At 52.9% G+C, this 25278-nt stretch overlaps 2 protein-coding genes across 3 annotated transcripts in view; both read left to right on the top strand.

Annotated features, from left to right (window-relative positions):
- The first annotated feature begins 454 nt into the window (after window positions 1-454).
- On the top strand, window positions 455-15900 carry P2rx1 (purinergic receptor P2X 1). Its single transcript, XM_005349614.2, has 12 exons — window positions 455-720; window positions 9175-9322; window positions 9578-9649; window positions 10115-10184; window positions 10369-10465; window positions 10766-10846; window positions 11081-11222; window positions 13216-13343; window positions 13657-13747; window positions 14112-14177; window positions 14553-14654; window positions 14801-15900. The coding sequence occupies exons 1-12, from the start codon at window positions 584-586 to the stop codon at window positions 14864-14866; spliced, it is 1200 nt and encodes a 399-aa protein (XP_005349671.1). The 5' UTR covers window positions 455-583; the 3' UTR covers window positions 14867-15900.
- Window positions 15901-19658: 3758 nt separating this feature from the next.
- Window positions 19659-25278, top strand: part of Camkk1 (calcium/calmodulin dependent protein kinase kinase 1) — a 21783-nt gene continuing 16163 nt past the window's right edge. Inside the window, exon 1 of one of the 2 annotated variants that reach the window (XM_005349613.3) lies at window positions 19659-19789. Coding sequence is in view for 1 of the 2 variants with exons in the window: in XM_026780546.1 (XP_026636347.1) it covers window positions 20104-20173 (70 nt within the window). In the remaining variant the exon portion in view is untranslated. Of the gene's footprint in view, window positions 19790-19863; window positions 20174-25278 lie in introns of those variants that run through there. The other variant, XM_026780546.1, reaches the window with a different exon arrangement.

The raw sequence follows: 25278 nt of genomic DNA, 5'->3' as shown, positions 1-25278 counted from the left end.
TCTAGGCTACAGGACCTGATATCGACTTCTGCCCATCTCTGCAGGTCCCTAGGACTGAGCTGCCTACTCTGACTATAGCTGTGAGGATGGAGGTGGGGCTCTGAGGAATTTCACCCCAGGTCCTGGCCGGACCCCCCAGTTCTGTCCTGTCAAGTTCTCAAAGTGGGGGTAGCCTGTGGCTTTATCTCTCCCCTGTGACTGGTAGCCATGGTGGTTTCCGGCCAGTAGCTCCTGTTTCCGGAGGCTCAGAGGGGGCCCAGGCGGAGCCTAGAGGGGCAGTGGGGCTGGGCCTGGGTGGCCCCACTGGCTCCTCCTCTGTCTATCTTTGGGAATTTATTTCACGGGCACCACTGGCCAGTACTCCACTGCCTGCCAGCAACCAAAAGCTGTTCTGATCACCCAGGGTTTTCCCTCCCAACCCAGACCCACCAACTAACCCCTGCCTCCTGGCCTCCGGCCCCACCTGCCCTGCTCTGTTCTTAAGGGACTGAGAAGTCTCCTGTCACTCCACTGCTATAGCTGTGGAGACAAATGCTGGCCTGCCGTTGACCACAGAGGCCGTGTGGGCCCCTCCTGGCCCACCATGGCACGGCGGCTGCAGGACGAGCTGTCAGCCTTCTTCTTTGAGTATGACACTCCCCGGATGGTGCTGGTGCGAAACAAGAAGGTGGGGGTCATTTTCCGTCTGATCCAGTTGGTGGTTCTGGTCTACGTCATTGGGTGAGTCTAAATGCCCTCCTCACCCCCTTTGGGCACCAGTCCTCTACATGTGCCAATCCTCTGAGCTCTGGGGTACTGACTAGTCCCTTGTCTCTCCTGGAAAGCCCTCCTGATGAGCCTCCATTCTATCAGGAAAGAATAGGCCCTTTAACCTACTGTCAAGATGGAGACACTGAGGCGGGTGGGACACACTGCTCTGGGTGCATGGTGAACAAGAGGCAATGTCATTGTGGGTCCTGAGGAAGAGACATTGGGAAGGGTCCTTTCCAGTCAGTGAGCGAGTGGTGCGTACTGCAAGAGCCCCTTTCACCTCCAGCTTCCCACATGCAGCCAGTGAGACAAGGCAACACCCATTTTACTAGCCAGAAGGTAGGCTCTGCTCCGGTCTCTCCAGCCTGAATGAGGGACAAGCTGGGGTATCCAGGAATCTGGGACCTGAAATACCCGTGGATTCTGAACACTCAGCAACTAGATGGATGCTTGAAGCAGGAGGTAGCCTCCGTTCTCAAGTGTGGCATCTCCTTCCTGGGCACAGGGTCAGCCAACTGGTTAGCCTGGGAACCATGCAAAGGCCACATTTTAAAATTCAGTCTGGTTGTCTTGGAAGCTAACAGACCTGGCAGATCTTGCCTGTACATGTGCGTTGTGTGGGCTAATGTCACGGTGTCATGCGGATGCACCTGTATCCTACCCATGTCCTATATGTCTAGGCATGTACCAATGACTTTTTGCACCTGTTGCTGGATGTGTATGCATATGGCTGTGTCCCTGTCTGCCCTGGGTGTGAGGTAGCTAGGTGCCTGAAGCGTCACATGTATAGGGCATCGTGTTTACTCACAGTCATGCTAAAAAGAGTCCCTAGAGGCACTGGGGTCACTAAAAGGGTTGGACTCTGATGAGAGCCTGCCAACACCCAGCACCCCGCCCTGGCTATGCTGTGTGATCTCTGTACATTCCCATTTGGGAGACTAAGACTAAGGGCCCGAAGAGTTACCCATGTACTGTTGGCCCCTTGGGGGTGTCTAGCACCCAGAACAGCTTTTATTTTGCCTATTGGTCCCCTAAGATTCAGAGCGGGCCAGATGTAGCCAAGGCCAGGACCCTTCTGTTGCTTTTCGGGCTCTGTCCCCTTCTTGCTCACAAATCAATTTGGTCAAGCTTGAGAGGAAAACTAAGGCCCGGAGAGGAGCCCTGGAGTTTCCAGGTCACAGGGCAAATGAGCCTTAGCCCTGGGGCTTTGCTCTGCTCTCTCCCTTCCCACCCCAACAAAGTTTCTCAGGCGCTTCCTAATGGGTACCACTGGCCCCGTGTAGAGCACAAAAGGAGCCTCAAAGTCCACCGTTAACTTATTTCTACTTCCTCCAGGAAAGAGTAGTGGCTACTCAGGCTCAGCCTCACCTAGGGAGACCAAAAAGGTTTATCCCTTCTCAGGGCCCAAGGATTCTCTACTGTTTTCAGAGACATAGCTGTGAACAGTTCCTAGCTGTCAAAATAGAAGGGGCAGTCAACCTACCCCAGCCCTGCTGTAAGATGAGTCCCAACTGCCCCCCAGCTGTGATAAGTACCTCCAGTGACAGGAACCTCACCCCTCCTTCTTTCCTTTCTTCTGGCCCAAGATGATCCATCATTTTCAAGTGGATGTATCCCTTGTTGGTGTGAGGGGTGAGGGTAACAGAGATGATGGTTGTAACTAGTCTCACTAAAATGCCCGATTCATACAACAGAGCCCAAGGCAAGGTCTCCAGGTCCCCAAACCCAGGCTTCCCTGCCCACTGGAGCTCTTACTAGCTCTGGCTGTGGCTCGTCTGTCTCTGTCGCCCTCATCTGGCTCCTGCCTGATGCTACACTGACCCCCGACAGATAAGACTCCCAGTTTCCCAATTGTTAACATAGGACAGCAGTTGGAGAGGACCAGGCTCTTCTTTGTGAAGGGAAGGGTTTTGCTCTAAGGATCCTCCTCTTTCCTAGATGTTTGTCTGATTGTCTGGTCCGGTGGGTGCGGCAGGGAAAATGGGAAGCTGGGGATGGGCGGGGAGAGGCAATCAAGAGATTCAGTCTCGCCGGGCGGTGGTGGCGCACGCCTTTAATCCCAGCACTCAGGAGGCAGAGGCAGGCGGATCTCTGTGAGTTCGAGACCAGCCTGGTCTACAAGAGCTAGTTCCAGGACAGGCTCCAAAACCACAGAGAAACCCTGTCTCGAAAAACCAAAAAAAAAAAAAAAAAAAAAAGAGAGAGAGAGAGAGATTCAGTCTCTGGGCACCAGACAGTGAAGCCCACGATGGTAATGGGCAGCATGGAGGTGGAGAGGGACAGGTGATGAAAGCATAGACAGACAGACAGGCTGAGATGCCAAGACCTGGAATGGGCTTAGAGAAGGGAAGCTTGGGCTGTGGTCTCTATTGGTCATGTTCTTCCTATAAATCTGAGGCAAGGGGGAAGTAAGAAATTCCAGAAGGCAGAGCCTCTGATGACCCAGATTGAGGTGAAGTCACAGATGAAATGCTCTAATTGGAGGGGTCGATCTATGAGACAGACTAGTCTAAACTCTTACTGGAGAGCAGAGGGGACACAGGAAACAAACTCTGTTGTGTGATTTCGAGTGGGCCAGAGAGACACAGGAGACCCAGTTGGAAAAAAAAAAAGAGAATTGGTCAAGTTGAATTTTTTATTTGCTTGTTTTCTGAGACAAGGTCTCTCTACATATCCCTGGCTCTTCTGGAACTCATTATGTAGACCAAGCTGGCATCAAACTCACAGACATCCACCTACATCTGCCTCCCAAGTGCTTGGATTAAAAGTGTATACTACCATGCCTGGCTTCAGTTTAATTTTTTTCACTGGTGACTGGAACCTACATGAGGCTGACTTCAAATACCTTAATATCTACTCTTTTCATTAACTTGTCTTTTATTTATTTGATGCCCAAGGCCTTGAGCATGCTAAGAACACTCTCTACCATTGAGCTACACACACACACACACACACACACACACACACACACACACACAATTCTGACTGGATCAGGCATGCTAGGTGGATTATATACCTATAATCCCAGAACTCAGTAGTCTGGGGCAATCATCTCATGAATTCCAGGTTAACTTGGGCAACATGGTGAGTTCCAAGCCAGTCTGGAGTACAAGATGATACTGTCTCAAAACAAACAAAACCTCACAAGTTTGTGGTCATTATTATTCACAAGGTTGCATAATTATTATCACTTCTGATTACATTTCCATCACTCTAAAAAGAAACATTGTATCCCTTAGCAATCAGCCCCCTTTCTCCTCCTCACAACTTGCCTTGCCTGTTCTGGGTATTTCCTATAAATAGAACCATACACCATGAGCCTTTTTTGTATCTGGCTTTTTTTTTCCTTTTTATGGTTTATCAGGACAAGGTTTCTCTGTGTAACAGTCCTCGCTGTCCTGGAACTAGCTCTCATAGACCAGGCTGGTCTTGAACTCACAGAGATCCACCTGCCTCTGCCTCCTAAGTGCTGCGATTAAAGGCGAGCACCATCACCTTCCAGCACACATCTGGCTTCTTTTACTTGCTATGTTTGTTGTAATGTGTAATCCAATGCTTTTATGACTAAATAATAATCCATGTGTTGATTCATCACGTTTTATTAGAGTATCTGTGGTTGGACATTTTAGGCTGTTTCTACCTTTTAGCTCCTAGAAGCATTGCTCCCCTGAGTGTTTGTGTATCAGTACTTTGGTGGACACATTGTTTTTTCTCCAAGGCTTATATCTAGTAGTGGGATCAGGTCAAGGGAAATCCCATGTTCAAAGTTTTGCGGAACTACAGTTTTATAGAATCGGAGATACCTTCCAAGATGTCTGGTGTGGAAGGCAGATGTGGGTTCCCAAATATATTGGTCACCTCTCTTGTAGCTGTGACAAAGCAGATAAAGGTAGAAGAGATTATTTTGGCTCGTGGTTTGAGGACACATCTGTCATGATGGTGATGGCCTGGTGGTGGGAGCAGCTCTGGTGGTGGCAACAGGAGCGTGGGGTAGCCGGTCTCCCTGGCTCCACGGTCAGGAAGCAGAGAATACGAGATTCCACTTGCTTTCTCCTTGGTATTCACTTTGTGGACTGGTGCTGCCCACATTCAGGGTGGATGTCCCCTGCTGGGTAAAACCTCCCTTGAACTGTCCACTGCCAGGGCTGGGGATGTGGTTCATTTGCATGCACAATGCCCTGCCTTGGATCCCCAGACACGTGGAGGTGCATTCTAGAACTCAGCAGGTGGAGGCGGAAGCTCAAGGTTGTCCTCGACAACGTAGTGAGTGTGAGGCCAAGCTGGGATGTACAAAAGCTTGTCTTAAACCAGCCCAAACAACAAACCCAACTTCCTCTCCAAACAATTCGCTTTATTACTTTTGAATTCAAGTGCTCAGGACAGAGGCAGAATGAGGCCAGATTCTTTGCCAGTATATAACGTGAATGACTTAGATGGCCCAGTTCCTGAAAGAACTTTTGTTCCAGTGAGACCTCCTGATCTGCCCCCCCACCCCGCATTTTTCTTAGCTTTCTTGTCTCCTAAATTCCCATCAGAATGGCCTATTAAGCTCTGGTTACAGCATTCAAGGGCTTCTCTAGCCCACAGCTCTAAACTTTCCACAAAGACCCAAGGTTTACATGATCGGGCTTATCAAAGCAATGGCCCCATTCCTCAGTACCCAGATTTGTACTAAAAAAGGTCCTCTACAGGAACAGCACTGACAGAAAGTATGTGTAGCATAGAAGGAGAGTCCCTAAGCAGGTCAGTGGTGGTGCAAGTCTTTAATCCTAGGACTCAGGAGGCAGAAGCAGGTGAATCTCTGAGTTTGAGGCCAGCCTGGTCTACAGAGTGAGTTCCAGGACATCCGGGACCATTACATAGAGAAACCCTGTCTCAAAAAACAACAAAAAAAGGGGGGGGGAGTCACTACACACTAGATACAGGTCAGGTAGTTTAATATGGCCATCTACATGCTGAAGAGAAAGTGAATCTGATAGCTGACCAGTCCATGAAACTAAATACCTCAAGGGTTCCAATATGGTACTGGGGTACTGGAAGATTCCTGGAGGGTCACTAGTCCTTCTTGGCTCACATTAGGAAACCAAAGAAGCTGGGGTCTGATAAAGGCTTCATCAGGGTAGCAGCAGCTGCAGAAGTAGACACAGACTCCAGGAGGAAGTGAAGGCAGGCAGACCACACTGCTTTTCCTCTGACCTCTTTATCTCTGGCCTGTTGAAAGGCACTTCTCATTCTGAGTTAACTTCCCCTCTTGGTTAACTCTCTGTGGGCATGTCCTGAGGTGAGTCTCCCAGGTGACTCCAGATGCAAACAAGGTGACCGTATCAACCAGCACACCAAGCAACCAGAGATGCCAACAGTCTGTTCAGACTTCTTGAGGACAGGCTCCTAGGGTTTGCTCACTTCTGTCGTTTTCGTGTTGAGAACAATGACCGACTCCAAAGATGGGCTTGATGCACACGCGTTGATTGAGTGGCTAACTGAATGTATAGGGTTGTAGAGGCAGACCACAGATGTGGAGGGGGATCTTGACACAAGTGTACCTGTGACAGCTCACCCAGAGCTCTGCCCTCCCAGGGGAACAGGGAGGATTTGATGAGAGATTTTCATTTTTGTTTTGTTTTTTTGTTTTTTTGAGACAGGGTTTCTCTGTGGTTTTGGAGCCTGTCCTGGAACTAGCTCTGTAGACCAGGCTGGTCTCGAACTCACAGAGATCCGCCTGCCTCTGCCTCCCGAGTGCTGGGATTAAAGGCGTGCGCCACCACCGCCCGGCGAGAGATTTTCATTTTTATGTGTCTTGAGTACACAACCTTGTTAAGGATTTGTTGAGTGGGGCATTCTCTGTTTAACCGAGGAAGTTGGGGCTCAGAGTTCAGTCTCTAGTCTGAAGTCATACATGTGGCGAAAGGCGAGTCTAGTACTTAAACATGGCCACTTCACTGTGTGTCCCTTTCCCAGGGACCACTGGAGAGGGACTCCCAGGGGAGGTGAAGAGACTGGTAAGGGTCATCCCTAGAAGAGGAGGGGCCTCAGAAGATGCTGGTGTCTTTGACCTCAGACCTCTTTGATGGCCTTCCCAGAGTAGGAACCATAAGACCAGGTTAAGACATGGCTTTGGGGAAGATGCTCAGTAGTTAAGAGTGTGTACTAAGTTCAGTTCCCAGCAGCTAAGTCAGGCAGGCAGCTCATACTCGCCTATAATTCTGACTCTGCTAGATTCAATGTCTTCTCTTGGTCTTCATGGCTATCTATAGTCAAGGGTTCAACTCCACCACCCCACAACACATACATACACAGTTAAAAATAAAATCTTTTTTTAAAAAAGACATGGCTTTGGAATGACAGGCCTGCTGCTGGCATGCCAAAGCTATTATTACCAGGGCAGAGGTCAAAAATACCAGATTTGACATTTCCTTTTGACCTGCCAAGACCAGAAGCCCAAGGGCAGCACAGCCCAGAAATTGTATTGATCCCAACCAACAGCTGAGGCAGGAGAGAAACTCTGGGGAGACACACCCAGCACTGCACAACCCTGGGTCTGCAGGGAGGCCTCCAGCCCGTTCACTCCTGTTTGACTTCTGACCTTTGGGAGGGGAGTATGCATGGACTTTAGTTTCTCTACCTATTGTATGACCTGTTGCTATTGGGCAAAGAGAAATTGAAGTTCTGAGGATGGAGGTGTGAAGAGGAAACCCGTGGCTTGTCGGGGGAGGGCTCAGAGTGTGCAACAAGCCCCTCCTCCATAGTAGCAAATCCCTCCTCCATAGCAACAAGTCCCTCTTCCATAGTAGCCCCTTTAAGCTGGGGTACAAGACAGAGGCGTGACTGCAGAAAAGGACCGTGGGGATGGAGACCCCCTCTCCCTGAGGGGTTCCCAGCGGGCAGCGTCAGAACTTAGACCTTTGTTGTGCGTCGCCTGTTGCTGTTTGTGGGCTGCAGGGGGCAGCAGTGACCACACTTTGGCTTGGAAGAGGGACAGGTTCCAAAGCAGGCTTTCGGAGGGGAGAGGCTTAAAGTTGCAACAGGGCTCCTTCCTGTGACCCAGGACAGGGGAGTGACAGTGACTCTGGGACTAAGGCTTGGAGAACCTTGTCCCCAGAGGAGATGGCTTGGTGATCGTTGTCTAGGTAAGGCAGAGGACGGAGGGGGCAGAGCATATTCACCTATGGTCTTCTCCCTGGGGAGGGCTGTGGTTCACGTGCCAGTGGGCAACAACCTTGAATCTACTCCAACAGTTTCTTCTAAAGGAAGAGGCTACCGCTGGAGAGATGTGAGACACAAAAGTCCCAGTGTAAGCAACAGACATGAAACCTAAGCTCGTTCTCACAATGGAAGGGACTTCATTGGCTCATGTTCTAGTAAAGCCCAGAATTTTGTTTTTCCTCCCCCAAAGGGCTGCAGCAACATGGTTAGGAATCTAGTCCTCTCCGTCTCCTGGCTCCATCCTCAGGCTGGTCCTTAGAGATGGCAAAAATGGCTCACAGCAGTGTTGACCTCACAGCCTCCTTGCTTAGCCACCCAGCACAGTGGAAGTTTCTTTCCTAGTAAATCCCAGGAATAAAAGAATCTGGCTTTGCTATCGACACTCTTCTACTGGCAATTAGACTCGTTACTTCTGCTAGAAAGGCAGGACATTGATTGACATGCCTTGGCCATATGCCCATCCCTGGGAATGAGGTCAGTCCCTCTGAACTTCCTGGATTAAACCTGAGCCACGAACACAGCAGCCTGAGGGAGGGGGCTGGAGGCTGCAGGAGGGAAGGTTATGGCCTTTAGCCCCAAATCCTGGCTTCTCTCTCATCCCCACTGTTCTCCTTCCCACTTTCTACCCAGTAATGACAGATGAAGAATTCTATGCAGCTTTTGCTAGGTGCCAGCCCACTGCCTAAGCAACTTCTCTGCAGGAACTCGCTTGACATAAACAAGTGCTAATGTTGTTCCCGTTTTATAGATAAGGAAGAGGAAGGACCCACGCCAAACCTCAGCACTGAGGAGCAGGGCTTGCTGGGAGACAAAGCCAGACTCCCGGGCAGTCTTCACACTTTGCTGGAAGTTGTGTGGGAAGAAATGGGGTGTTGGGAAGGAGCATTGGGGTCAAGAACTGGCCGGTTGGCCCTGACATACAGCTCTTGGGGGGCGGGAGGATTAGGAGGGACAGTCAGTCAGTAGCTGCATGGACTGGCCTCCATGGCGGAGTTGTAGTGGTGGTAATTTAGACACGGGCCAGCAGGGGGCAACAGGCAAGGTTGTCCTGCCTCCCGGAAACTACTGGGGAACCAAAGCTCGGAAACATATCTGAGAGAACTAGAGGTGGTCCAGAGGATGCCAGAAAGGACAGAGACTCTCACAACCACTTGTATCCTTGGATGCCCTGCCCAACACTGTACAGAATCCTAACTCCCCTGTCTTCCCTGGACCCGACAGGTGGGTGTTCGTCTATGAAAAGGGATACCAGACTTCAGGCGGCCTCATCAGCAGTGTGTCTGTAAAGCTCAAGGGTCTGGCTGTGACCCAGCTTCAGGGCCTGGGACCCCAGGTCTGGGACGTGGCTGACTATGTCTTCCCAGCCCAGGTGAGTTGCTCAGGCCTGCACCATCCTCCCTCCTATAAGCCGTGGCTCAAGGCTCCCTGAAGGGCCAGGCCAGCTTCTTGCTCTCTGGGCCTCAGTCTCCCTTACTGAGACTAGTTCTTTCCCTTCACAGTGATGCCATGGGATATGGTGTCTGCTGGGCGTCAGGTGGGCTCCAGAGCCCCGTTGGGGCAGTGTTTAGGTGCTTGGGACTGTTCTACCAACTCTGCCTGTCATCTCCCTGCCCTTCACTTCCAGGGTGACAGCTCCTTTGTAGTTATGACCAACTTCATCATGACCCCTCAGCAGGCTCAAGGGTATTGTGCAGAGGTGAGGACTCCACCCCTCTCCTGGACCCACAGGGGAGATAACGCGATGGAATCCCTTGGGCCTTGGTGGTGATGTGGGACGGGCTTTCTGAAGAGGTTAAGATGCAATGTTAGAGAGTCACACAAAATAACCATCAGCCACTGTTAGTGCCATTGCTAGGCATTGCGCCTCTCTGTCCCAACCTCCCTCCAGTCCCCTGCCAGCAGACACCAGCACTCCACAACTGGACAGAAACCTAGGATAAGTGTGGGAGAAGGAGGCTGGGAGCAGGGGTCTGTCACAGAATCTGAGATTTTGCTCCATGTCTACACTGTGGCCCTGGGGGTGGGGGCAGGGGAGGGTCCTCCCTAGGACCGCATCACAGGGCCTGGGTAATATTCCTGCAAGCGACCCTGCGCTTGTGCTTCTGGGAAAGGTAGTCCCCAGGGGAATAACACTGGGGCCAGCACTTCTCCCATCCCCCAGAACCCAGAAGGTGGCATATGCCGGGAGGACAATGGGTGCACTCCGGGAAAAGCAGAAAGGAAGGCCCAAGGTAAGACCAGCCCCTTCCTGTCACCTCCACAACCACGTTGCCTGGGTCTGCCTCTCTGTGCTCCACATCTCTCCAAACTGTTCCCCACCGAGAGCGTCTATCCTGCTCCCATCCTGGCTCTCGGCTCCCATGCTGCAGAAGTCCACCGTGCGGTGGGACCCCAGAGGCTGCTCTCTTGCTACAGGCATTCGCACAGGCAAATGTGTGCCCTTCAATAGCACGGTGAAGACCTGTGAGATCTTTGGCTGGTGTCCTGTGGAGGTGGATGACAAGATCCCAAGGTAACTGATGTTCTGTCCTTCCAGGGAGCTAGAGATAGGGTCCTGACCCACAGACATCTGGATCTGGCAAGAATGGGTTCTTTATATTTCTGATCCCATCCCTCACCCTATCCATGTGGCCCAGGCCAAAGAGTCTCCCTGTAAGATGCGGCCTGTAAGTCCATGCTCCACCTGGAGTGTGGCCACCCCACATCAATGCATGCTACAGGGGAGCCCCTGTGTTCCCTGCAATATGCCAAGCCCTTTTAGCCATGCAAACACTCTTGGGGAGGGGCACTGAGTGAGTGCTGTTTCCCCCAGACCTGCTCTTCTCCATGAGGCTGAGAACTTCACCCTCTTCATCAAGAACAGCATCAGCTTTCCACGCTTCAAGGTCAACAGGTTCGTGGGAAAGGAAGGCAGAGGTGCAGGTGGCTTGAAGCAGCTGCAGCCGCTCTCAGGACAGTCTCCCTCCATCCCAGCTGCTTGCACTCTGGAGGCAGTAGCCTTGGCAGACCTCCTGGAGGCTGACGGTTTGGGAGGGGGATATTCTAGAATTCTTGAGGGTCCCTGGAGCTGAGTGGAGTGAGCACCCTCCCAGCTGGCACAAGGCTGCCCCCCATGCCTTCCACACAGGCGCAACCTGGTGGAGGAGGTGAATAACACCTACATGAAGAAATGCCTCTACCACAAGACCCTGCATCCACTGTGCCCAGTCTTCAGCCTTGGATATGTGGTGCAAGAGTCAGGCCAGGACTTCCGCAGCCTGGCTGTGAATGTAAGGATGGGATGGGGTTGTGCCAGCAAGGAGAGTACAGCTCAGGGTCATAATACATGCCTGCCAGTCCCATCCTGCCTCCCAAACCTCCCTGGCACAGGCCTTGTGTGTACCAGAGCCCCTGGGGGGTCCTCTGCAGGGCCTGGTCTGATTCTGCCATGGAGGAGGTGTTAAAAATAAAGAGATGTGGGCAGACAGCATTATCTGGATGCTCAGTGGTCCCTTCCTCCGTCTGTCCCTCCTTCCCTCCCTTCCCCTCTACCTTCCTTCCTACTGCCCTCCCTTCCTTCTTCTCCCCTCTCTTCCTTTTTGTTGTTTGGAGTCAGGGTCTCCCTCTGTAGCCTAGATTAGCCCCAAACTCTTTTTTTTTTTTTTTTTTTAGTTTTTCGAGACAGGGTTTCTCTGTAGCTTTGAAGCCTGTCCTGGCACTAGCTCTTGTAGACTAGGCTGGCCTAGAATTCACAGAGATCCGCCTGCCTCTGTCTCCTGAGTGCTGGGATTAAAGCCATGTGCCACCACCGCCCGGCCTAGCCCCAAACTCTAAATCCCCCTGCATCTGCCTACATACATACAGGAGTATGTCACCACGCCCAGTTTATTTTTTAATTAGTTTTTCTGCTGAGGATGGGCTTCATGCACGTTCAGTAGTATTCCCTAGCTCCGAGCTGTATCATAGCCTAAAATCACCTGGCTACTTCGTGTTTTTCTATGGTGGGGATGGAACTCAGGGCTTCACGTGTCCCTGGATTCCAAGACCGCAATCCCTTTGCAAGACTCTGGATCCAAATCCTGCTCTGCCTCCCAGCCAGAGTGTGTCCTCAGATGGGTCCCTTAGTTCAGCGGGTCTGAGAACTCCACTGATAGCGCCATTCCCATGGCGGTGCTGTGAGGCTCAAGCGAGCACCCACCTGCAAGTTAGCGCTTCAGCTCTGCCCGGGACGGGGCACTCTACATCCTGTGCTTGCCGGGTCCTTCTTGTGCTTGCTCCTGCAGCTGCCTATGCGGGCATGGCAACCCGCTCCTTTTCTGTGAGGTCACCAACAAGCCCCACTCATAACACACTTGTGTATGGCAGAAGTCTGCAGGTGTTTGCTTTGCAGAGCTACATGGAGGTGGAAGCAGCCAGACAGTGGTTAACTGTGGGTGTTCACGCCTCCGTCATACCCTATAGGGTCATCAGGATTTACAATGCACCCTGTTTCTAGAACCAACACCTGCCCTTACCCACTGAGTGTGGGGATCTCTGTTCCTGCCTCCATGCTGAGCCGCTCAGCTCCCTGCCCACTTCTCTGATCACCTCTCCACTCTTGGCCTGAGTCACCCACCTGTCTGTTCCCTGCCTCACTTCACTTTCTGAAGTGTTTTCTTCCCAGATGGCACAGGTCACTCTAGTTCAAAGGCTGCTTGCTTGTCTCCCACACCACTGTGACTTGAGCCAGGAACTGAGAAACGGTGACAAGAGCCACATGGCTCTGTCCTCTTGGACCTGACAGTCCGTCTCAGAGGAGAGAGGTCAATAAGTAACCATGCAGAATACACATGTGACAAGCCAGGTGTGCTAGCACACACCTGCGATGCCAGCACACAGGAGGCAGACGCAGGAGGATAAGGAGTTCAAGGCCAGCCTAGGCTACACAGTAATGCCCAATCTCAAGAAACTAAGGAACTGGAGAGATGGCTCAGCAGTTAAAAGCACTTGATAGCCTAATGATTTGAGTTTACTCCCTGGTCCTACAGAAGGAGAAAGTCTACCCTTGCAAGTTGTCCTCTGCCCTCCAAAGTCATACTGTACACAAGGGTGAATATATCGACATACAAAATTAATAAATAATGTCAAACAATTTTTCAAAGAGAGTGCAGGCACCAACTGTGAGACAGTTTTGTTGTTGTTGTTTGCTTGTTTGCTCTTTTAAACTCATGAAGCCATCTTGCCCATCTAGACAGGAGTTTTATAATCCTGAGCCCAGACCTTGTATGCTTGTGTCCTTGGCAGGGTGGGGTGGTTGGCATCACCATCGACTGGGAGTGTGACCTGGATTGGCACGTGCGGCACTGCAAACCCATCTACCAGTTCCATGGGCTGTATGGGGAGAAAAATCTGTCTCCAGGCTTCAACTTCAGGTACCTGACAGTCTCCTGCCTATTTTTGGGATGCCAGAGGTCGACAAATGTTCCCAGAGGGGACCAGAGGACCCTGGATGGCATCCATTCTGTGTGCGTTGTCAAATAGGAAGCCATCAGGAAACAAGACCTTAAAGGCTTGAGTTCCCCAGCCCTAGGTCTTGGCTCCTTGGAGGTCTGCCTGGTGGGAGTCAGGAAAGGGCTGAGTGGAAGGAGACTTAGTCATCCTCCTTGGGCAATGCTGGAGGGCCTCTTCCTAACACTCTGGCACTCAAGATGGCTTTACCACTGTCTCCTACCACCCCTTGCCCAGGTTTGCCAGGCATTTTGTACAGAATGGGACAAACCGTCGTCATCTCTTCAAGGTGTTTGGGATTCGTTTTGACATCCTTGTGAATGGTAAGGTAGGTGTTCCATATGAAGGGACGGCCGCCAAGGCACCATCCTGCTTTGGATGTCTGTTGTTACAGACACAAAGTGGAATGGGATGGTTGTGTCCAGAGATCTGCTTCAAATGACCATGGACATGGAGGGGTGGCTCTGTCCCAGCTTCGAGCCACTAACGTGGCTCCCCTACCATCTCCTTGGGTCCGGGGAAGCAAAGCCAGGGACAAAGCCCAGGTTTACTGACCAGGAGCTGGCTCTTGGGAGAGCCAGAGCCCTGGACCACAGACAATGGGGAGACTTTAGAGTTGAGGGGGCAGGACTTGACCTTTTCTAGCTGGGTCCCTTCTGTTGACCCGGTTCTCCCATGGGCCCTGCCACCAGGCCGGGAAGTTTGACATCATCCCTACTATGACTACCATCGGCTCTGGGATTGGCATCTTTGGAGTGGTAAGTGCTGGGCGCACATGTTTGCTGTGCTGGGTTTTAGCCTCTCTTCTTCTACATTCAGTAGCAGAACCCCAAAATAAGACCATAGGTACCTATCATTATTGAGGCAGCAGCTGCTTTCCCCACCACCCTAGACCTACTGTGTACCTGGGGAAACTGAGGCTCAGAGGTAAGAGAGAGGTGGGGTGGGGCTGACTTGGTCCCAGGAGGGGTTTGGAGCACCTTATCCTGTCTTCAGGAAACTGGGGTCTGGAGTGGCAGGATTCATCCAGGACCACAGTCAGCAGGGACCACTGTGGGATATGGAAAGTCGATATGGATGGTCATTATCTGCCCTAGATTCCCATTCTCCACCCCTGCTCTCCCTGTCCTCAGGCCACAGTTCTTTGTGACCTCTTGTTGCTCCACATCCTGCCCAAGAGGCACTACTACAAGCAGAAGAAGTTCAAGTACGCCGAGGACATGGGCCCTGGGGAGGTAAGAGAACTTCTGAGCTTCTTGAGCAGGACTCTTCAAAGACCTCAAGCTTGTGTGTCTGCACTGGCAGGCTCTGTCCTGCAGGACTTGGCGCTGCAGGCCGGGACTTCTGAGGCCTGACTTGCATTCCCACATTGCATACACAGGGTGAACGTGACCCAGCGGCCACCAGCTCCACTCTGGGCCTGCAGGAGAACATGAGGACCTCCTGACCTCAGCCTTGGGTTCTGGACTTGACTCAGTGTGTGGCTTCCGGCTAGGGCCGGAGGCTTCGAGCCAGGGTAGAGACCATTCCCAGGGGCTTTCCTACCAGACAGACACCAAGTTGCCCCCCCCCCCCAGTTCAGAGTGGAGACGGGCAAGACCTGCAGTTCAGAGCTCTGGGCCCAATTCCACACTTCCCCTCCTGAGGGATGCCCCCTCCAGTTTCAGCCACTCTGGGTCTATATGGTTGGGCTCCGCACACACCTATACCCTAGCTTTGTGATGATGTCTTGGGCTCTCACTGTCCATCTCAGGGCCTCACCTGCCTAGATTTGTGCTCTTCCATGTGGAAGCCACTAGCCAGATGTGACCATTTGAACTTAAATTAATTAAAATATAATAAAAAATATGCCTCAGTTGACCTAGCTAAGTGGACACATGTGGCCCACGGCTATCAAACTGGACAGTAGAGGATGCTTTCCATTGAAAGAAATTCCAAAGGAATTCCCCAGGAGGCTCAGCAACCGTGCAGGCTCCTGGCACACATCCCACCTAAAAACAGAGACACGGGCCACTTTGTGCCTAAGGCTTAAGAATGGCTCTCCTGGAGCTTTCTGGCTCTTAAGCTCCCAATCAGCTTTGGGTCAGCACCAACCGGCAGGTGTAGGCACTGAGCAGGGGCTCAAACACCCCCAGCAAGCATGTAGTGTGCCACACAGGAATTCACAAGCCCCCAGGTGCACATGCCTCCTGCACATACAACTCTCCACCCCTGCTGTGGGTTGGAACAGCTTGGGTACTGCAAGTGCAGCCATCTGAACACACCTACACCCCCAGGCAGGGACACATGGTCTCCATACAGTGTTACCCCCATGGGACAATGCTCCTTACTGGGGGAGTCAGGCCAGGACAGCCCTGCCAGTCACAGAACCTTACTCAGCTACCTCGGGTGGAGGTGTAAGCCCGATGAATCCTGGCTCCTTGCCTGTGGCCCAGCCCAGCTTCCACGGCTTGCCCGGCTTGGTTAGAACATGAAGGCTGAGGAGGCAAGGGGTGGGGCACAATAAAAAAAGAAATGAGGACAAATTTCTGTCTTCTTTGCTTTCCTTTCAAACCCTTTTGAAGATCAGAGTGCTCACCTGTGAGACACACAGTTGAGCTGAGCTTCTGAGATCCCTGTGGGCAGGCTGGTGAGGGGTGCCTGAGCCCAGCTGGGTTAGGGGGCTCACGGCAGTCCCTGAGCCCCGTCTCCACACAGGACAGGGCACCAGCACTCTTCAAAATCCCGAGGAAGCTCTTCTCCTGGCAGCAGAGCAGTTGAGCACCCCAGAAGCAAATAAGGTTGAGAGAGGGGCTTGTTGTCCAGGGGTGAGATTTGGGGGCACTTCCACAAAGGGAGGCTTGTGGCTGGAGAGGGGGGAAGGACCCATGTGGACATGCCTTCTAGCCTGGGCTCACAGCCAGCCAGGGGCTCTGAGTACCCCTACCTTGCTCTGTCTAGACCAGGTTGAATGGCACAATTTCTGAACGGCAGTTTCTTATACTGATGGATCTGTACTGTTCAGTGTGGTGGCCACTTGCCGAGGGAGCCAATAAACACTTGGAGTCATTTCACTTTTTAATGTTTTTTGTTGTTTTGTTTTGTTTTTTGAAATAGGGTTTTTCTGTAGCTTTGGAGCCTGTCCTGGAACTAGCTCTTATAGACCAGGCTGATCTCGAACTCACAGAGATCTACCTGCCTCTGCCTCCCGAGTGCTGAGGTTAAAGGCATGCACCACCACCACCCAGCCTTTTTAATGTTTTTTAAACAGTGCCTTGTTATGTGGCTCAAGCTGATCTGAAATTCACGATCCTCTTGTTTTAGCTTCTTAAATGCTAGAATCATAGGGATTCGGCTCCATATCTAGTTCTTACTTTTAATTCACCAAAATAGCTGTATGAAGCCAGTGGCTAGCAGAGGGACAGCATGGGCCAGTTGTTCTCACAGACCTTGGCTTTCTGCCACCTTCCCCAGACAAGAACCTTCCACCCTCCTCTTTCCCAGCCCCCAAAGCCTGTGTCTCCTGTCTCTTTCCTCCTGAGTGGCAGAAAAAAAGGATCCAACCAGCCCAGATACCTCCAGCCAGGGTGGCGTCCTCTCTCTCACCCTGTGGCCTGTGTGTTTTCGTCTCTTGCCTCCCTCTGGCTCAGGTTCTGCTGCAGACCAGCCTACTCCCTCTTCACTGCCACCCTTCCAGAAAGACCAGTTCATCCTTGTCTACAACTAGCCTCCACCCCCATCACTTGCAGATGCCCTTGCTAAGGTCACTAGCAGAGTCCTTGATGTGAACTCCACAGGGACCCTTGGGCTTGTGTTGAACATTTTTCAAAGATTCCTTATAGTGGTGCCCGGTGCAGCCTCTCCTGACTTCCTGGCAGGCCTGGGGTGTTGTGGAAGAAGGCCTCTTGCAGCTCTCACACAGCTCACACATTGTCCTTGGCAAGTGGCCTTTCTCCAAGAGTCTCCTGTGCCTTCGGAGTACTGCAACCTCTGCTAGGGTTGGGGTAAGAGAGATGTAAGTGAAGTGCCCAGGACAGTGCCCGGTACACACGAGCACTCATTGTCTCTGGATACACACACGCACATATACATACATAGTCTTGGTGGTACAACGCTTGCTTCATGGTTGGGCACGTTGCTGCCTATAATAGAGGTTGCATTCCCATGTTCTACCTCTTGCAACTGGGTCTGGTCATGTGACAAAATCTGAACAAGAGCTGTTCTTGCAGAGGACCCAGGTTCAGTTCCCAGCACACAGGCACACACAGGCGCACATACATACATACATACATACATACATACATACATACATACATGCAGGCAAAGCATTTATCACATAGAATAAATAATTTTAAAAATAGTTAGTGCTGATCCTTTGTTGTTCTTCTCCATCCAAAACCTTGTTGTTTTTCTCCGTTCGAAAACCTGGGATGTGTATGTGATAACTGGAGCTCTGACCCCCATTCGGAACCACGAGGGCAAAGGCTATCTCCAGAGCTAGCTGGTGCAGGGGGTGGAGGGAGTTTCATCTGGGAGGTCTTTGTGGAGTAGAGCCATCATATCCACCCGGAACTGTTTCTCAAGGCTTCTGTGTGAGATTTTTGTTGCGCAGGTCAGAATTTTGATCCTCCTTGGGACGAGTATTTTGCTCTTGGCCTTGTTTTAGTTGATCTGCTTCATCCTTCCCGTGGCTCTGCTTATGACTGTGGCCCTTGAAGACCCTCAAAACTGCCTCCTCGGGGGCTGGAGAGATGGCTCAGTGATTAAGAGCACTGACTGCTCTTCCAGAGGACCCGGGTTCAATTCCCAGCACCCACATGGCAGCTCACAACTGTCTGAAGATCCAGTTGCAGGGGATCTGACACTTCACACCCATGCACATAAAATAAAGTTAATAAACCATAAAAAATATTTTAAAAAACTGCCTCCTTGATATTGAGGTGTAGCTCAGCAGTAGCACACTTGCTTAGTATGCAGGGAGCCCTGGATTCAATCTCCAACACTGAGAAAAAGTAAATGTCTTTGACTCAGCCCTTTCCTGAATTCCTGCCCTATAGATCCAATCCTCCAATAGCTGGTCCTGGGGCTTCCCGGTCTCAGCACTTCTTCACCTGAATCTTTCCATAGGAACTCTTGAGATCAAAGAAGGGCTACTGACCATTCTGAGTATCCAGGAGGACATAGGAAGGTTTCCTAGTGGCAGAAGCATTGAGCCCCAAAAGACAAGTGGGGGTTAGGCAGGCTGGTGGTAAGAAGCGAGCTATGGAGGGCTTGAGGGGACCTATAGGCAAGGTAGTGGGAGGGACCGGTGGCAGATCCTAGGGGGCAGCTGTCTGATGTTTCTGAAAACCTGTCCCTGTTGGCCCAGAAAGGCCAGTGGGAAGTGAGACCGGACAGGGGAAAGACTGCTGTACTAGTCAGACATGGTCGAGCTCGGGGAGGGACAGGAGGTGGAGAGAGGTAGATAGACTTTAGGGATCTTTAAGAGGCGGTATGGTAGAGCCTTGTGCTAGGCTGGTTGGGTCAAAAAACCTGCTACACAGGTAGGTTTCAGGAAACTCTCGGTTTCGGACTCCAGCTGGAGACAGGGACACAGGGAGACCAAGTTGGAGACAATATGGGCCTGGGTTTGAGGCAAACAGTGATGTGGGGTTCTCCAAGAGACTAACAGCAAGATAGAACCAAGAGTCTGAGGGACAGAGTCACAACCACTGCCAAGGCCTCTTGGTCCTGCGGGGGTTCTTTCCCATTCCGTCAAGCCCATTTAGGGGCTTGTCTCCTGCTCTTCTCCAAACCTGAGTGCCACCCTACTCCAGCACTCTGCCGGACTTCCCTCCTCCTGGTCCTCCCTACCCCAGACCACTCAACTCCAGGCCCTTCTTGCTCAGCCTCCGCCTATCCTCTCCCTGGCACGCACCGGGCCTCATCCCCCGAGAGAGGGATGCTCTTGCCTCTACAGGCCAGGACACAGGATTGAAGACTCGAGGAAAAGCACCGCACGCTTCAGACCAGGCTGAGGGGCCCACGACGTGGCCCGAGGGATTTCGGGTTCCCTTAGCCGGCCTGTCTGCGGGCGCCGGGGGCGTGACGCGTCGGGGCCCAGCCGCAGGGCCCCTCCCGAGCCGCCGCCTCCCGAGCCCGTCAAGACCCCGCCCCCTCCACCCTCTGGCTGGAGGACAGGGCTCTGATTGGACAGCGCTGCAGGGCCCTGCACAGCGCAGCCTATGATAGCGAGCCGGCGCGGCGGCGGGCGGGGGAGCAAGCGCTGCCTGGAGCCGCGGCGCCGGCGGGTTGAGCGGGGCGATCCCAGCCCGGCTAGGAGGGCAGGGCGGGGCGCGCGCCGCGGGAGCGAGCCTGGCGCCCACCGTGAAGACTGTCGCGAGGTGCCGAGGTAGGGATCGGCGGCAGAGACTTGGAATGGGGAACTGGGGTGCGAGCGGCTGAGCCTCTCTGTACAGCGAGCGTGTTGTAGAGGGGTGGTCTGCGAGGCCGCGTCTACGTGGGCAGCCTGGACCTAGCGTGCAGCGATCCCCACTGTGTCTCCAGGGCCAAGTCCGCGGGGTGACTCTCTGAGCCTGCATCTGTCTAAGCCAGCTATGCAGGCGCTCGGCCACCTACGTCCCTTCAGCAGATGCTGTCTGCGGGACTGCATAGGAGCCCCGCTCACGGTGCCCCGAGCCCCGGCTCTGGGTGGAGGCCGTGTCTATGCGGAGTGGGCCTGGACGGGTGCACCCACGTGTGGATCTCGGCGGAGCGCTCCTCCCACGGACCTCCCGTGAGTCTTCCGTGGAGAGCTGGGGGCGGGGTAATGAATGGGACGGATGCGGCGAGCGACTTCAGCTGCTGCGTAGTTGTTCCCTGGTTGAGGGTGGCGGAGGCTGGCGCTGCGGCTTCTGATTCTGGTGGGCACAGGATTGGTGCTCCGAAGGTGCACACGTGCACAGGGAGCTGTGTGTGGTGTTTGGAGGCGGTTGTGCGTGCGTCACGTGGACACAAGAGTGTGCCTGTGGAGGTGGGGGGGGTGCGTTTCAGGATGGAGTGGTGTATGAGCACAGGTCACGAGGACATGGGTTTACATATGTCAGGGAAGGGGTGTGTGCTTGTGTTGAGGGTGATGCAGAATGAGCAGAGCTAGCTCTCTGTCACATGCCCTGGGTTCCAGGACTGTGTTCAGTGAGTGCCTCTTTGCCTTGGCCAGGTTCAGGATGTGAGAGAAACACACAGCTTGTGTCCTTGAAAATCCCGGGGAAAAGGAAGAGGCCAGGCCTTCTGCACATCCTTGCCTCCACCACCCAACACACTCTGTGCACAGGTCAGACTGTTCTAGACCCACACACTGGGACCCCACTACTTGCCCTTTGGTCTCTTCACGCTCAATCCTCCCAGCAGGAGTGGGGCCCATCTTAAACCTCATCCAACTTAATAGCTTCGCTGCTTAAGACTCCTCTGGTGTTGTGGGCCTTTTGGTTTCTGTCTACAAAGTCCTGCCCAGCCCCACACCAAGCCCTGAGTCCCACTTTGGGAAGGGATCTCTCTTAGGCATAGGGTGAGTGCTCCCAATCCTGCTCCGATGTCAAAAAAAAAAACTTCAGCGTCACCCCCTCCAAGAAATCCACCCCCCCAGGCCAGTGTAAGTGGACCTCTCCATCAGGGACCTCTCACACAGAGCACCTTCCCACCTCATGGTGCTTGCTTGTATGGGCCAGTCCCTCTGACTCTTCCCCAGATGTCCACACTGTTTACTGCCTTGCTCCTTCATAGCTGCTTAGATCTTGCATCTGAAAACATGTCCTTCCTGCACTCAATCAATAATGTTCCCCATTGTCTTATTCCTGCTGTCTTGTTGCAATAGCTGTCTTCCCAGGGTGTTCCACGTACTCTATCAATCATGCGTTCTTTACTAATATTCTTATTTGTTGCTTCCTGACTCTGCCAGAAAGCAAACAGTGAGAGCAGGGACTTTGTCTTTGGGGTTCACTGGTTTATCTCCTAGTACCTCTATAGCAGATAGCCAATGAATAGTTGTGGCAGGAATGTATGAGTCTGGATTTGCATGTCGGGAGTCGGTGTTTCTGTCTGTTCCCCAGATTCCGAGGCCCCTGAAAAACTATGGGCAAACTCCGAACACATTTGCATGCTAGAAATCCTCCCAATAGCAGCTGGTGTGGAAGGGAGAGTGGGACACGATCCGGGGGTAGAGGGACCCCAGTAGTGAAAGGACAGTGGAAGTCAGAGTCTGACTGTGTCCTCTCCAAATCTGTGCTGTTTAAGGGGTTCACCTTAGTGAGCTCATCTAGCCAGTAGTGGGGAGATCAAAGAGGCGTCTCAAAGGAGGTGATGTCTGATCTGGTCTTCAGGCCCGTGAAGCCAAGGGAGGTGTGTTCCTGGCAGAAGGCACAGCTTGTGCAAAGGCCTGGTGACACAGAGCCTTCAGCTCGGGAAGCTTGAAGTGATGGGATGTAACCAGAGTGGAGAGTGGGTGCTGCAGGAGGTGGGGGGCTGGGAGGGGGAGAAGGAGGAAGTAATCCCTCAGAGACTCTTGCCGCTATGGCTCAGGCTCTATGAGAGTTCAAGGAATGGTGTCCCCACTTCTGTGATGGGGGAGAGGAGGATAAGGAGTGGAGGGATGATGCTGAGTTGGATGGGTCCCTGATGTAGCTGAGCCAGGGAGGGGAGGAACTCTCTGGAAAGAGGGTGGAGGCTCAGAGCTGGCCTAGAAGATGTCAGTTTCCACAGGTGGGTCGAGGGATGCCCTTGAGGACAGCTGCAGAGGGGGAGGCACGAGCCCACCTGGGTGTTCGGGGATCCCCGGAGGTATTGGGAGGGCCATCCTCACAGCAGGCATCCTTGAGCATGACTTGGCACCAGACTCTTGGGTCTCCCTCAAGGGGACTGAGTCATCCTAGGCGGGGGCGGGAGCTGCAGAGGGCACCATTGCCAGCTCCCTCAGACCCTTGCTGGAAGCATAAACAGGCTACAGTGAGCCGTTGCTGAGATGTCAGGGCCACTTTGGTGCGTAGCCCACATGGCTACTACCTTCTTGCTTTCCCCTCCCCTGACACTAGTCCTTTGCTGATCAGGGCTGCTCATCTTCTGCCTGGATGGTAATTGGTCCCTGGTTCAGCCTGGCTCTGGAACATTCTAACAGAACTCAGAATGAGAGCTGAAGTCACTGGTCTCTGAAGTTACCGTAGATAGGGCTGCTTGAACCAGTGTGAGGGTCAGCAGGGTTTCCTTGCTCTTTCCTCTTCTGACCTCTGTTGAAGGACCTAGCTGGATGGGGCATGTCCTCAGAAGGAGGTCAGATGAAGTGGGCTTTTGAAGCCAAGGGCTTGTGTCCATGGGAGTGGCAGACACATGGAGGGTGGGGTGCAGCTTGGAGGAGAAACCGGGGCCAGGCCAGTCTGGAGCCAGGCACCTAAATGTGGGTTGTGTTTGGTAAAGTAGGGCTCATTCTGAGTTGCTTCCAGACACACACACACATTCTAGCCACATAATTGCTTGGGCACAAACTGCTTCTGTGTCCACAGCTGCATCCTCTCCCTCCTAGGGTTCCCTGAGAAGGCAGGACAGTAACTGTCTTACTCACCTGTGAGAAAACTGATGCTTCAAGCATAGTATCCTACCCCAGCGTGGTTACAGGCCTTTCATCCCAGCACTCGGGAGGCAGAGGCAGGCGGATCTCTGAATTCAAGGCCATCCCAGCCTACGGAGTGAGTTCTAGGACAGTCAGGCCTACACGGATATAGCCTGTCTAAAAAAAACAAAATAAAAATAAAAACAAAAGGTCAGTGTTCTAACCCAGGCCACACAGCTTCCATCTGGGAGAACAAGATTTGAACTTTGCATAATGAGGGAGGACCTGGGAACTAGGACTATTCTCTAGGCCAGTAGAGAGACCCCCTCCCCTGCCAACAAGGGTCTGCGCCCTGGGACTGGGCCTCGGTCTCAGCCTGTCTGTCCATCCTTCTGCTTATCCACTTGACCCCTGTTTACCTGCTGAGTTGACTTCTGCAAAGAGTTCTCAAGGCTTTAGTTTGTGGGGAGTGGGGCTTGAGAAGACCCATTGGGTTAGTCCCAAGGAGGAGTGGACCCTCAGGCCAGTCTTACAAACCATCACCGGTCCCAGGCTGATCTTGTGGGGAAATCCAGACTTGACCTCTGGAGTCCAGCTCCCCCGGCCCTGGCTTCATGTATCTGTGCAGGTCTACAGGGACAGAGTGTACATGATCAACTAGTAAAAGGAGCACTGAGAGAGAGAGAGAGAGAGAGAGAGAGAGAGAGAGAGAGAGAGAGAGAGAGAGAGAGAGCGCTTCTTGTCTGCACAGATGTACTCCTAGGTGCAGATCTGCAGTACAAGTATGAACAGCCCCAGCCTCTTCCCGTATATTCTCTCTGGGTCAGGCTCAGGCCCTCACACACACAGCTACAGGCCAGGCACAAGGCCCTGTCTCCTGGACACTCAGCAGGAACTTTGGGCCTCCCTTGCTGCTTCCCTCCAGCCAAGCCCCGCTTAGTCACCTGAATTTGATCCAGGCAAGAGGGAGGCAAGGATGGAGAGTCTGACGTCACCTCTCACAACCTCCTCCCACTGCCACCCTCGCATCCATCTGGGCCCCAGCTCATCCCATGCAATCACAACTCACTTCTCTGGAGCTTGTGAGTGGCAAGAGCTGTTCTGTGTCCCGACAGGCACCAGCTTCTACACCTCACAACCACATGGGTGTGAGACTTGCCTTGCCGCCCATTCACCAGTGAGGAATACCCCAAGTCATCTGCCCTCTCCACCTCTAAGAGCCAGGAAGTGGGCAGCCGGGCATCCCCGCCTGGGTGTCCAGCCAGGTAATAGTCCTTAGACTAGCCCACGAAGGCTTCCGCATCCACTTGCTGTGTGACCCCAGAGTCAGTTTTACCCCATCTAATGAAAGGGGGAAAGGGAGCTGAAGGAAGGTGACCTTTTAGTAGTTGTCACCTGAGGGAAATTATATGCAAATGTTATGGTTCAGGGCAGCCTGTGGTTTCTATCTGCTGGGGGCTCCCCTGAGAGCCGAGGGCAGGAACCTCTGACTGTCTTCCATCCCCTGGTGTGTCTGCTGCCTGAGGCTGATTGGGGTTCCCTCACTGAGGCTGCTTTCCCATCCATGTAATGGGAGCAGGGCTGTAGAGATCACTATGACGACCACTTGTGTTCAACAAATATTTATCAAGCTCTTCTGTGCCAGGCCCTGCTGAAGACACAAGTGATCTTATGGAGACAAAGCAGACTGAAGAACTAATCCCAGCACTTAGAACCTGGTGGCGAGGCCCGCCCTCTGGGAAATGGAAGAGTGGGTGCAGGAGGAGGCTCTTCTCAGAGGTGCCCCCCTCACCCTCTTTACCTGTTCCAGGGAGGCCTCTCAGAGTTCCAGCCTCACAAGTTCCCCCACCCTCTTCCATTGTTTGTGCCAGCAGCCGCTCTGCTGCCGCTGGTGCTTCCTGGCTCCCCGTCACTCAGCACATTCGGTCCCAAGCAAAGGCCCTGACCCTTGCCCTGTTACAGTCTACCTTCAAGTCTGGTGGTAGTCGGGGCAGCTAGGGAGGCATAGCATCCACAGTACAGAAGAGGAAGCCTGGCTTGTGGCTCCAGACCTGTGGCACGTTGGCAGCAGAGGTGCTTCCCTACCAGTGGCTAGGGCATTCCAGCCAGCCCTAGCACTTTGACAATATTCACAGTCAAGGATGGGGAGCCAAAGGCACCCATGGGACCCGTGTTCTCTGAGTTACAGGCAGGATAGAGGAAGTCACCAACAGACCGGAAGGGCAGGGGTTTAGGAGTCCACTTACTTCCTTTTCTGTGAAGAGGCAGAGAGGCCCAGGAGGGAGCAATGGGTGCAGGTGGAG

The sequence above is a fragment of the Microtus ochrogaster genome, chromosome 7 (assembly GCF_000317375.1).
Source record: "Microtus ochrogaster isolate Prairie Vole_2 chromosome 7, MicOch1.0, whole genome shotgun sequence".
NCBI classification, from domain to species: domain Eukaryota; kingdom Metazoa; phylum Chordata; class Mammalia; order Rodentia; family Cricetidae; genus Microtus; species Microtus ochrogaster.
This window is presented reverse-complemented; position numbering and strand designations above follow the sequence as displayed.